The sequence below is a fragment of the Elephas maximus genome, chromosome 22, assembly GCF_024166365.1.
Source record: "Elephas maximus indicus isolate mEleMax1 chromosome 22, mEleMax1 primary haplotype, whole genome shotgun sequence".
In the NCBI taxonomy this organism is placed as follows: Eukaryota; Metazoa; Chordata; class Mammalia; order Proboscidea; family Elephantidae; genus Elephas; species Elephas maximus.
In genome coordinates, this window is record NC_064840.1 from 61,262,836 (window position 1) to 61,276,890 (window position 14,055).

The 14,055-nt window shown below is 39.3% G+C and overlaps 1 protein-coding gene across 3 annotated transcripts in view; it reads right to left on the bottom strand.

The window, feature by feature from the left end:
• LOC126065719 (disintegrin and metalloproteinase domain-containing protein 5-like) overlaps window positions 1–14,055 on the bottom strand; it is a 149,714-nt gene that overhangs the window by 5,929 nt on the left and 129,730 nt on the right. For all 3 annotated transcript variants that reach the window (XM_049866081.1, XM_049866082.1, XM_049866083.1), the window contains 4 exons: window positions 10,896–10,982; window positions 10,100–10,211; window positions 3,900–4,059; window positions 2,519–2,569 (listed from right to left, as the gene is read on the bottom strand). In XM_049866081.1, the coding sequence (XP_049722038.1) occupies window positions 2,519–2,569; window positions 3,900–4,059; window positions 10,100–10,211; window positions 10,896–10,982 (410 nt within the window). The remainder of the gene's footprint in view (window positions 1–2,518; window positions 2,570–3,899; window positions 4,060–10,099; window positions 10,212–10,895; window positions 10,983–14,055) is intronic.

Sequence of the window (14,055 nt, forward strand, 5' to 3'; positions counted from 1 at the left end):
CTGACTTGATAGGGATTATAATTTTTTTTTTTTGGTCCTGTAATACGCATTTCATTGTGGTTAAAAGAATCAAAGTATAGTCTTGCCTAAAGCAGAAATATGCCTAATTTTTATAGAACCTTAAACAGTCTGCCTAGACAGTAGAATAAGTATAGTGACTATCCATCCTTATACTAAATCTCTCAAAATTTGAAGTTCTTTGATCTCAGACATGTATTTCAACATTGGCTAAACAAGTCCTCATAGTTATGTGCAACTTTGGACTGCAAGGACTGGTGATCCAGAAGAATTTGAAAAATAATCTTGGATGCTATATGAAATATTCTCTCCTTTTATATTCTACCCATCACTTAGTAAGGAAGTTTTTTATATACTTGCAGCACAACAAGTTTCTTTGTATATTTGAGCTTTCTGGCCCTGGGTTTGCAGTTCTTCTACCAAGATGATTTGCTAGGCCACAACCACTGAAGGGATTGGGCAGTGTCAGGGACTGAATTGTGTTCCCCAAAAAATATCTGTCAACTTTGCTATGTCGTGATTTCCAGTACTGTGTGCTTGTCCACCATTTTGTCATCTGTTGTGATTTCCCTATATGTTGTAAATCCCGTCTCTGTGAAGTTGATGAGATGGGATTAGTGGCAGTTACGTGGATTAGACTGTGTTTTAAGTCAACCTCTTTTGAGATATAAAAGACAGAAGCAAGCAGAGAGAGATGGGGACCTCATACCACCAAGAAAGCAACAATGGGAGCAGGGTGCATCCTTTGGACCCTAGGTTCCTGTGAAGAGAAGCTCCTAGACCAGAGGAACATTCATGGCAAAGACCTTCCTCCAGAGCTGACACAGAAAGTCCTCCCCTGAAGCTGATGCCCTGAATTTGGACTTCTTGCCTACTAGACTGTGAGAGAATACATTTCTGTTTGTTGAAGCCATCCACTTGTGGTATTTCCATTATAGTGGCACTAGATGACTAAGACAGAATTTGGTACCGGGAATGAGGTCTGCTCTAACAGATATCTAAAATGTGGCAGGGGTTTTGAAACTGTGAGCGGATACAGGACTCAGAAGTGAGGAAAGCTGTTATGCTAGAGGTGGCAGAGGACCAGCAGTGGCGGAGAACCGATGACAGTTTACTATGCAAATAAGCTACGTAGAACCCTTGCAGGCATTGGTCAACTATTATGCAAATTAGGTGACTGTGGCCTACTGAGCGGATTGGACAGTTTGTAATCTTGGTGGAAGGAGTAGGTTTATAAAAGGACCAATCTCAAAGGGGTTGAGGGGGAATCTCACTACCATTAAAAAGAAGAGCCTGGAGTAGAGTGCATCCTTTGGATTCAGAGTCCCTGTGCTAAGAGCCTCCTAGAGAAAACAGAGAGAGCTGTACCACTGAAGATGGAACAAGATTGTGCAATGGTGCAAGACAGTGCAGCAGTGGCACAAACAGCACCAGCATGAGCTCTAGGAACCAGAAGACCAGTGTGAGGTGCCTGCAGTGGGTTTGCCGACTCAAGGAGTGAGAGACAGCTGAGTGCCTTTGGGTAGGAGGCTTGCTGATGAAGTGGAGTGCCTTGTTGGTGGAGCTAAAGAGCTGAAACACTTGCCTGAGCAGGACCCAGTGGCAAGAAGAAACTGAGAACTGTTTTGGTGAGAAGCTGTCCTGACTGGCAAACTGTACCCTGTCTACTGAGTTGTATTCTGTTATTTCCAAGTTGATCCTGACCTCAAGTTGTAACCTGTTACTTCCCTAGTGAACCACATAATTGTGAGTACAGTCTATGAGTTCTGTGTGACCACTGCAACAAATTATGAAACCCAGCAGAGAAGTAGAGTGCCGTGAGGAGGAGGGCTGGTGTCAGAAATAGTGAAAAAGTTGGAGAGTGTAGGTATGCCTGACCTTCATCTCATTGGAATCAGCTTGTGACGATGGTGATTCTGCTCCAGAATTTAGATAGCTTCTTATGCTACTACATTACAGTACTGATAATAAGGGCAGGGACATTTAATTTTATAAATTTTTGTGAGTCTATCTCTCATAATCTGATCTCTAAATAAATTTCCCAGATGAATTAAGACAATGAAATAAATGACAATTCCAAGACTCTATCTTAGTAACAATACTTTTCTCTGTGACAGTAGTATAACTGCAACCATATATGACATTCTTTGGAATATCACTCCTCTCTTTAGGTGAGAGTAAAAGGTAATAAAGATATAAATGCTCCTTTCCGATGCTCAAAAAAAAAAAAACTCACAATTTATGCGTTTATAGATGCTAGTGTGGACACATGAAAAGCTTTTCTTCAGTGTAGGTCAGAGAGAAGAGGCTGAGATACTACAGTGATTAATTTATTATTATCGTAGACATGACACACGGCAAGAAATATAAGGAACATTATGAGCAAATGTTTTGGTTCAAAACTAAAAATTCTTAAGTGCTCCTAATCAATGATTAAAACATACAATGCAAAATGATTAATCTCATTGTTCTACCCCACTGTTAGATAGTTGACACTCACCTTGAACTAAGGGATAACTTGCTGCTACTGCTGCTTTCTTCTGTCACAGATCTATAAAATTGATAAAATTTGTTTTTTAAAGTGGAAGAAAAATACAATCTTGAACAATTAAATGACTGTTTGAATGAAGAATGTTCTTCAAAGAAACAGTCATTCAAATAAATGAAATGTCTCCTTCTAATAATAAACAAAACAAAATAAAACAAACCAAAAATGGGTAAAAAAACAAAATAAAACAAACAAAAAATGGGTACCACTTCAATATTAAAAGTCATCAGCCACCTTGCTTTGTTGATTGACTTCTCTCATCATCATTCTGCTTTTGTTCAGGTATTTATGTTATAAACCTCCATTTGTACACATGGGCCCCCTTTCCTTGGATTTGCCTAGTCCTTTGGGTCAAATTAAGCCAAAGCAATAAAGCAGACCTCAAAAATTTCAGTTAATTTTTCTAGATATTTCTTTCTCAAGATCATAAGACATAATCATGTTTTCTCTTCCTATCAATTTTTCTAAGGTAAAACCAGAGATAATTATTTCTGTGGCAAAATGCAGCAAATTGTGAAATGATGATGTTTAATTGAACCTACAGGCTTTTTGTCATATTAGAAAGCTATTATTATCTCTCATTTTATAGGATTATATATAATATAGAGAATAATTTGAATTGCAAAGAGATTAAATCGCTTGCACAGTTTTACTTGCAAGATTTAGAACCAGGTTTTCTGAAGTATTAAATGGAATCATCTTCCCACTACACAATGCTGCCTTCTGTCCTAGAATCTTATTAACTTATTAATCTCATAAGCATGTTGATTTATTAGCTCTACGTGTAACTTCTGGTTAAGAAAGGACTTTACAAATTAGCAATATCAATATCTAAGAAAATAAATATTGTGGAGACAGGTTCATGGATATCATCTCCAATTGAGAAAGTTGTTCTAATAAAGGTGCTAACCACTGGTCTGAGAATTTATTTAGTAAATTTATTTTTTATAAATTCTATTGAAATGCAGTGTCAAGTATTCTCATGAAGTCAGTGGACAGATTGATGTCTATACTCTTTGGGAAGATTATGACAATTTATTTAGACAGCCTCACTGGACTAAGTCTAAATAAACTAAATAAACTTCCAAAATACCCCTGGTGCCCCTGTCTCCTATAGTGATACTGGTGGTAAGCTGAGCAGTTTCAATAATAAGAGTGGAAATACATGAAGGATATCAAGCCAGACTGAAATATATCCCTGGGTCTCTCCTCATATTGTCTTACCCATAATCTTTGGTTATTTCTGATGAAACATGAATTTTTTTTCTGGACTTATGTAATATAGTAAGAGTAAAATATATATATATATATATATATATATATATATACATACCTCTCATCTTCAGTTTCCTCTCCGTAGAAAAACTCTCTTAATTTATTCTGCATTATTAATATAGCAGTAAGTATGATGAGCACAGGGAGACAAACGTAGCCAATGAGTAGAAGCTGGTGTTTCGGAGAAGTAGCATATCTTTTCTGAATAAAACTTCTAGCTAGAATGGAAAATATCAGTAATCTTAAGATCAATTTCAAATTATGTCAGAGAGATTTCATTAATTAAATAAAAAGGTGAAGAAGGTATCAATACGGAAATTATTTCCAACATTGAGTGTATATATATATACATATATATACGTGTGTGTGTATAAACACCCACACACACATACATGTACCTACACGTATGTGTTGCTGTTGTTGTTAATAGGTGCCCTTGAGTTGGTTCTGACCCATAGTGGCACCATGTACAACAGAACAAAACACTACCCGGTCCTGAGCCATCCTCACAATTGTTATGCTTGAACCCATTGTTGCAGCCACTGTGTCAACCCATCTCATTGAGGGTCTTGCTCTTTTTCACTGATCCTCTGCATGATGCCTTTCTCTAGGGATTGCTCCCACCTGATAACATGTCCAAAGTATGTGAGACAAAGTCCTGCCATCCTTGCTTCTAAGGAGCATTCTGGTTGTAATTCTTCCAAGACAGATTTGTTCGCTCTTTTGGTAGTCCATGGTAATATCAATATTTTTTGACAACATCACAATTCAAAGGCATCAATTTTTCTTCAGTCTCCCTTACTCATTGTCCAGTTTTCACATGCATATGAGGTGACTGAAAACACCGTGGCTTGGGTTAGGTGCACCTTAGTCCTCCAAGTGACTTCTTTGCTTTTTAACACTTAAAGAGGTCTTTTGCAGCAGATTTGCCCAATGCTTCTTTTGGTTTCTTGACTGCTGCTTCCATGGGTGTTGATTGTGGATCCAAGTAAAATGAAATCCTTGACAACTTCAGTCTTCTCTCCGTTTACCCTAATGTTGCTTATCAGTCCAGTTGTGATTTTTGTTTTCTTTATGTTGAGGTGCAATCCATACTGCAGGCTGTGGTCTTTGATCTTCATCAGTAAGCGCTTCAAGTTCTCTTCACTTTCAGCAAGCAAGGTTGTGTGATCTGCGTAATGCAGGATGCTAACGAGTCTTCCTCCAATTCTGACACCTTGCTCTTCTTCATATAGTCCAGCTTCTCAGATTATTTGCTCAGCATACAGATTGAATATGTATGGTGAAAGGATACAACCCTGATGCACACCTTTCCTGATTTTAAACCACGCAGTATCCCTTTGTTCTGTCCAAACGACTGTCTCTTACCTCTTTTTCTGCTTAGAGAGATAAAAACTCCTTAAGCTCCAGTCTTAGGGAATATCCCTCGCACTTTCATGAGTTTACCTCCAAGAGCCCCACAAGGTTTTCACTGTGAATATCAGAGAATAATACCCTCATCTTTCTAGCAGGGAGTGGGAAAAGGAACCATTTTGAAATTCTCTCAGAGCAGCTGCCCTCAAGGGAAACTATTTTTTCAGAGCCTAACAAATGTAGGAGAAGGGAAATACCCAACTACAGCTCCTCCTGGCCCTTGACATGGGGAAAGGGAAATACTGAATACAGTCCAGGAGATGCTGGTCAATGCTGAGTGTATTCACGTGTTCATTCAGAGATGCCACTTTGTTGCATAACTTGGAGAAGGTCTAAGTAATGCCTTTCTTAGTGCCCTCAGCCCTCCTGAGCCCCACTTCCAGGAAAGGGCTTGGTGTTTCTTACTCATGTTTAGGGTGCCCTTTAACCCATTGTTTCCCCTATAATGTGCTACCTGAAAACCTTCCACAGAGGGAAGACTTTCCCTGTCAGTTAACAAGAGGCCCATGGGGAAAGGCCAGTTTGTTGTGTCTGGTGAAGCCACTGCTCTGAGGCACCCAAACTCCTTTACTCCCACATATAGAACATGGGGGTTCTTAGCCCAGCCTCTCTCCTCTGGTTCCAGACATGAACCTTTTCTAAGGACACAAGGTCGGGGAGGTCTAGGGCTAGGGCTTAAAAAAGCTTAGCCCTGCTAAAAAAGAAGGGTCAGATCTAGAGGACAGAAAGGTGAACAGAAAGATATTCCATGTTGGAACAGGGGAGTAGAGGACTGAGGAGGGGGCGTGGGCCAAGAATCCACAGACAGGCTCTCCCTGCTGGCTGATCCCTACGCCCATGCCCATCCCCAGACCCATACGATCTTTATTATTATTGTTTTTGTTTAGAATTCTTTTTCTTCTTCTTTTTTTTTTTTTTGGTAGGAAAAATAACAAAATGCTTGCCTCTTAAAAAAAAAAAGTTCATCCTAGGTATGCTTCTCCCTGGACCCTAAGCTACAAACAAACACGCCCAGGAGTTTCATTGCTGACTTGCAGGGCCCTGGAACAGAAAAATTTAGGGTGAATACCCTGCCTCTGCTCCGAGGCTGTTTTGAGTGGACCCCAACACCTTCTGGAAACAGGGGGCATCTCCTAGCTGTTCCCAGTATCATCCAGGCCTGCATGATCTCAAAATACCACACAGGAACTGGGAGAGGCAGATTTAAAAGAGGAAATTTCAAATGAGCAGCGTAGAGTCTTTGAAGTCCAGGAGAAAGACAACCAATTATGAAGCTATTAGGAATAAAACTCAGCCTGAAAGATTCTGGTGGCATTAATATACCAATTATTACTGGCACTATTTTAAACCAGAAATAAATGAGACAATCCAAAGCCAATAATTTGAATTAACTGCTCAAAATTATATCACTGGAATTTCTACTCTTGAAATTGCCTAACATTGTTGTTCTTAGGTGCCATCAAGTCAGTTTCGACTCATAGCGACACTATGCACAACAGAACGAAACACTGCCTGGTCCTGCACCATCGTCAGAATCCTTGTTATGCTTGAGCCCATTGTTTCAGCCACTGTGTCAACCCATCTTGTTGAAGGTCATCCCCGTTTTCACTGTCCCTCTACTTTGCCAAGCATGTTGCCTTCTCCAGGGAGTAATCTCTCCTGAAAACTTGTCCAAAGTATGTGAGATGTAATCTTGCCATCCTTGCCTCCAAGGAGCATTCTGTTTGTACTTTCTCCAAGGTGGATTTGTTCATTCTTTTGGTAGTCCATGGTACATTCAATATCCTTCACCAAAACCACAATTCAAAGGTGTCAGTTCTTCTTCAGTCGTCCTTATTGATTGTCCAGCATTTGCATGCACATGAGGCAATTGAAAACACCATGGCTTGGGTCAGGCACACTTTAGTCTTCAAAGGGAATTTTTGCTTTTCAACATTTTGAAGAGGTCTTTTGGAGCAGGTTTGTCCAAAGCAATGCATCTTTTGATTTCTTGACTGCTTTCATGGGTGTGATTGTGGATACAAGTAAAATGAAATTCTTAACTACTTCAATTTTTTCTCCATTTGTCTTGATGTTGCTTATCGGTCCAGTTGTGGGAATTTTTGTTTTCTTTATATTGAGGTGTAATCCATACTGAAGGCTGTGGTCTTTGTTCTTCATCAGTAAGTACTTCAACTCCATTTACACTTTCAGCAAGCAAGGTTGTGTCAGCTGCATAATGCAGGTTGTTAATGAGTCTTCCTCCAATCCTGAAGCCCTGTTCTTCTGCATATACTCCAGCTTCTCGGATTATTTGCTCAGCATGCAGATTGAATAGGTATGGTGAAAGGATACAATCCTGACGCCACCCTTCATCACTTTAAACCGCTCAGTATCCCCTTGTTCTGTCCGAACAACTGCCTTTTGATCTATGTACAGGTTCCTCATGAGCACAATTAAGTGTTCTGGAATTCCCATTCTTCACAATGTTATCCATAATTTGTTATGATCCACTACAGTCAAATGCTTTCCATAGTCAATAAAACACAGGTAAACATCTTTCTGGTATTCTGTTTCCATCCAGGATCCATCTGACATCAACTATAATATCCCTGGTTCCACATTCTTTTCTGAACCTGGCTTGAATTTCTGGAAGTTCCCTGTCAATATTCTGCTGCAGCCACTTTTGAATGATCTTCAGCAAAATTTTACTTGCTATTAATGGTATTGTTTGATAATTTTCATGTTGGGTTTGATCACCTTTCTTGGGAATATGGATCTCTTCCAGTCGGTTGGACAGGTAGCTGTCTTACAAATTTCTTGGCATAGATGATTGACCATTTCCAGTGCTGCATCCATTTGTTGAAACATCTCAATTGGTATTCTGTCAATTCCTGGAGCTTCTTTTTCACCAAAGCCTTCAGTGAAGCTTGGGCTTCTTCCTTCAGTACCATCGGTTCCTGATCATATGCTACCTCCTGAAATGGTTGAACTTTGACCAATTCTTTTTGGTACAGTGATTATATTTCTTCCATCTTCTTTTGATGCTTCCTGAATCATTTAGTATTTTTCCTGTAGAATCCTTCAATATTGCAACTCGAGGCTTGAATTTTTTCTTAAGTTTTTTCAGCTTGAGAATGCCATTTGTGTTCTTCCCTTTTGGTTTTCTGCCTCCAGGTCTTTGCACATGTCATTATAATACTTTACTTTATCCTCTCAAGCCACCCTTTGAAATCTGTTTAGCTCTTTTATTCCATTAATTCTTCTCACTTTGGCTACTCAACAGTCAAGAGCAAGTTTCAGAGTCTCTTCTGACATTTTTTTTGATCTTTTTTTTCTTTCCTGTCTTTTTAATGACCTCTTGCTCTCTTCATGTATGATGTCCTTGTTGTCATTTTACAACTTGTCTGGTCTTCGGTCATTAGTAATCAATGTGTCAAATCTATTCTTGAGATGGTCTCTAAATTCAGGTGGGAAGTCTTAGGCTGGGTTGTCTAGAGAAGCAAAACCATTAAGGCACATAAATATATAGAGAGAGAGATTTATATCAAGGAAACAGCTCCTGTGATTATAGAGGCTGGAACATCCCAAGTCCATGGATCAGGATAGAGGCTTCTCCTGATTCACACAGCTTCAGGGGCTGGCAAACCCAAGATCAGCATGTCGGACAGCAGCTCTCTTGCTCACAGGCTGTGAAGGTTGAGGAATCCCAAGATAGGCAGGCAAGACCACAAGGCTTCTGATTCACATAGCTGCAGGGACTGATGAACGCAAGATCGGCAGGTCAGACAGCAAGACTTTTGCTCACAGGCTGTGAAGATCGACGAATCCCAAGATCAGCAGGTAAGTTGCTAGCTCAAGTCCCAAGAACCAGAGGTCAGATGAACAAGAGGCTGCTGCAGGATCCAGAACAAGCCAAAAGCCCTGGTAAGGTGAGCAGGAAGGAATTACGAGGTGGAGGGCAGCAAAATGAATGCTCAGGGGGTGGCAAGCCACCACAGACCCTGCCTCTGCTGGTATCACTAAGCAGATTCCATCATGGGGGTAATCACATATCAAATCTCAACAGGGAAGTGATCACAACATTATGCAACTGCCAAAACACTGAGAATCATGGTGCAGCCAAGTTGACACATAGCCTTAACCATCACATGGCATATACTCAAGGTCATAATTTGGCTCTCATGGACTTGTTCTAGTGTTCTTCAGCTTCAACTTGAACATGCATTTGAGCGATTGATGGTCTGTTCCACCATCAGTCCCTGGCCTTGTTCTGACTGATGATATTGAGCTTTTCCATCATCTCTTTCCACAGATGTAGTTCATTTGATTCCTGTGTATTCCATCTGGTGAGGTCCATGTGTACAGTCTCCATTTATGTTGGTGAAAAAAGTTATTTGCATTGAAGAAGTCATTGGTTTTGCAAAATTCTAGCATGCGATCTCCAGCATCATTTCTATCATTGAGGCCATATTTTCCAACTACCAGTCCTTCTTCTTTGTTTCCAGCTTCCGCTTTCCAATCACCTGTAATTATCGATGCATCTTGATTGTACGTTCAGTCAATTTTGGACTGCAGAAGTTGGTAAAAATCTTCAATTTCACCATCTTTGGCCTTAGTGGTTGATGTGTAAATTTGAATAATAGTAGTATTAACTGCCTAACGTTAGGTAGGCTTATTCTAAGTAAACAATGTCAATGCTTGCATAGAGAGAGCAATACTAATCTTACATTGTCTTAGTTTTTTTTAAATCTGGAAAATAAAATAATCCATGTTCTCTAACATTAGTTGCTGCTAATCTAGCTTAGATCCTATACTTCATTCTTTTGCAATATATCTGATTAATAAAATTTTAAAGATACTAACCTCCGGGAAGCTGGTGTCCATCATCGACACTTCCAAACTGTCCTTTCATTGCTTTGCAAGAAGGAGGTACAAAGCCTTCGTTACAATGGCAATGGTTAAAATTATTGCAAATCTAGAATAATCAGAAAATGATACATTTTTTATGTACAAAGATGGTTTTTGATAGGCACCAGATAATATTCTACACTTATTCAACATAGTATCTCATTCTAAGTAATTTAAGTAGACAAAAATCATCAAATTTCACGAATTTTCCCTTGAAATTGCTCTTAACTTTGGAAAGCATATTTAACTTCTGCGGCAAAAACATTTTTTTTTTTATTCTTTCAAATTCCTCCACATCCAGATCCAAATACTCAGCAACTAACCAGTAACATGCCACCAATTATCATCTACTTGCTAGCTTCACAGAATAGTCTCCAGGCTCTAACTAGCAAGACTAGCAAGAAAATTCTAATGATCTTTATTCACCTGTTTATGCCTTCTGTCTGTAAAAAGAAGATCATTTTGGTTACATGGTAACACAAGCACTTCTGGTTTTCGCACAACTCCACATATTTACTAAACAGTTTAAACATTCAGGATAATCTTAAATGTTTCCACTTTATTATCTCTAATAAATAGTTTGATAGGATTTCCTAAGAAAACAAGATTGAAGCTATATAGACTTCTAAAAGACATGAAATAGCATAAAAATGGTAAAAAAAATAATGATTCAAATTATTTTTTAAATCCGCCAATTGTCTACTATATTGCTCAGATCATGCTGCTTAAAATGAACATTGTAGTTACTTACTCCACTTTTATTGCAATCTCTAGTAGAATCACAGTCATGCAAATCCATAAAGAAACGAGTCTCTTTACATTCAAATCTGATACAAAACTAAAAAAAAAACAAAAAAGTGAAAAATAAAGTCAAACAATCAGATTGTGAAGGATAAATACATAATAAAAATTCAAGAAAATCCCAGAATTCATACACCCAGTGTTGAAATTAAAAAAAAAAAAATTAGTGTGACTACCTTGAAATAAATGTGAAATGAGTTATCTCTAGATGGTAAAATCATATAAGGAGTGGGAAGTTTTCTCATCATCTAGCACCAGAGAGCCTCTTAGAAAGAGAAATACCTAGAAAATTCATTGATTAGTCCCTTGGATTCAAGAATTATTGGACAGAGGGGTATTTTAAAAATACCCATGCCTGGGTTCCAACCAAGACGATTATAGGCATACCTCATTTTATTGCACTTTGCATATGTTGCATTTTTTACAAATTGAAGGTTTGTGGCAACCCTGCATCAAGCAAGCCTATTGGTGCTATTTTTCCAAAAGCATGCACTCACCTCATGTTTCTGTGTCACACTTTGGTAATTCCCATAATACGTCAGACTTTTTCATTATTATTATGTCTGTTATGATGATCTGTGATCTGTGATCTTTGATGAAACAATTGTAATTATTTTGGTATGCTATGAACCATGCCCATATTAGATGGTGAACTTAATTAATAAATAGTGTGTGTGCTCTGACTGCTCCACTGACTACCTCTCCTTGGGTCTCCCTATTCCATGAAACATGACAATATTGAAATTAGGCCAGTTAATAACATTTCAGTGGCTTCTAAGTGCTCAAGTGAAAGAAAGGGTCACACATCTCTCACTTTAAATCAAAACCTAGAAATGATTAAGTTTAACGAGGAAGGCATGTCAAAAGCTTAGACATGTAGAAAGCTAGGCTTCTTGCACCAGTTAGTCAAGATGTAAATGCAAAGGAAAACTTCTTGAGGGAAAGTTGAAAGTGCTATTCTAGGGAACAAACAAATGACAAGAAAGTGAAATAGCTTTATTGCTGATATGGACAAAGTTTTAGTGGTCTAGATAGAAGGGCAAACCAGCCACAACATTCCTGTAAGCCAAAGCCTAATCCATAGCAATGCCCTAACTCTCGTCAATTCTATGAAGGCTGAGGGAGGTGAGGAAGCTGCAGAAGAAAAGTTTGAAGTTAGCAGAGGTTAGTTCATGAGGTTTAAGGAAAGAAGCCATCTTCATAATATAAAAATGCAAGGTGAAGCAGGAAGCGCTGATACAGGAGCTACAGCAAGTGTGATCCAGAAGATCTAGCTAAGAAAATTGATGAAGGCAGCTCCACTAAACAACAGATTTCCAGTGTAGATGAAACAGCCTTCTGTTGGAAGAAGATGCCGTCTAAGACTTTCACAGCTGGAGAGGAGAAGTCGATGCCTGGTTTCAAAGCTTCAAAGGGCAGGCTTAGTCTCTTTCTAGGGGCTAAGGCAGCTGGTAACTTTAAGTTGAAGGCAGTACTTATTGCCATTCCAAATTTCCTACAACCCTTAAGAATTATGCTAAATTCTGCTCCACTTGTGCTCTATAAATGGAACAACAAAGCCTAGATGACAGCACATCTGTTTACAACATGATTTACTGAATATTTTAAAAACCCATGGTTGAAAACTACTGCTCAGAAAAAAAGATTCCTTTCAAAATATTATTGCTCATTGGCAATGTATTTGGTCGCCCAAGAGCTCTGATGGAGACGTACAAGGAAATTAATGTTGTTTTCATACCTGCTAACACAACATCCATCCTGTAGCCCATGGATCAAGGAGTAATATCAAATTTCAAGTCTTATTATTTAAGACAAGCATTTCATAAGGCTATATATGCCATAGTGAGTGATTCTTCTGAAGGATCTGGGCAAAGTAGATTGAAAACCTTCTGGAAAGGGTTCACCATTCTAGATGCCATTAAAAACATTCATGATTCACCAGAAGAGGTCAAAATGTCAGCATCAACAGGGGTTTGGAAGAAGTTCTAGCCCTCATGGATGACTTAGAGGGGTTCAAGACTTCAGTGGTCACTGCAGATTTGGCGGAAATAGCAAGATAACTAGAATTAGAAGTGGAGCCTGAAGATGTGACTGAATTGCTCCAATCTCATGATAAAAATTCAACAGATGAACAGTTGCTTCTTATGAGTGAGCAAAGAAAGTTGTTTCTTGAGATGGAATCTACTCCTGGTGAAGATGCTGTGAACTTTGTTGAAATGACAACAAAGGATTTAGAAGCTGATAAAGCAGCAGCAGGGTTTGAGAACATTGACTCCAATTTTAAAAGAAATTCTACTGTGAGTAAAATGCTATCAAACAGCATTGTATGCTACAGAGAAATCTTTCGGGAAAGGAAGAGTCAATCGGAAGATGGCGGAGTAGTCAGCCACTTCTGGTAACCCCTCTTACAACAAAGACCCGATAAAACAAGTGAATCAATTATATATATGACAAGCTAGGAGCCCTGAACATCAGAAGCAAAGTTAAGAAATTGGACTGAGTGGCAGGTTCAGAAGCAGTGAGGACCTGCCAGTGCTGACTTGGCAGGAACTGGCACTCCTTAGGCATGGTCCCCTGGCATGACCGCAGCAGGGCTGGCAGTAACATTCAGGATGCGGTTTCCACTGTGAGAGAGTGTCAGCAGCACAGAGTCAACTCATGCCTCCAGAATCAATGAAAACAGCACTCTTGGCAAAAGATAACAGCTTGTGTCTAGTTTACCACCCGGATTAAAAAACACCCCTTTTGAAAGAACTCTCTCCCATTTATCTGATCCCTCTTCCCTCTGTCCTAGCCCCCTAGCCAGCTTCAGTGGCTGCCAGTTTCCCTGGATGTGAGTTAGGTTCTGCTGCATGCTCTGGACCATTCTCCCAGCCTTGGAGAAGGAACAAACTAACAAATAGGGAAAAAAATAATCTGCCGACTCCCCTAAGCTAGGAACTCAGGGCAGAAGCAGCTCCTGTCCAGGCACAAATGATGCATGGACTCTGAAAGCCTTTCACCCTGTATGGACCTGTGTGGGCCCATTTCAGCAGCTTAGACCCTGGTTGGAAGAGTGCAACGGTGTATGTGCCTGAGGTCTGACTTCAACTGTTTCAGCTGTGTGGTGA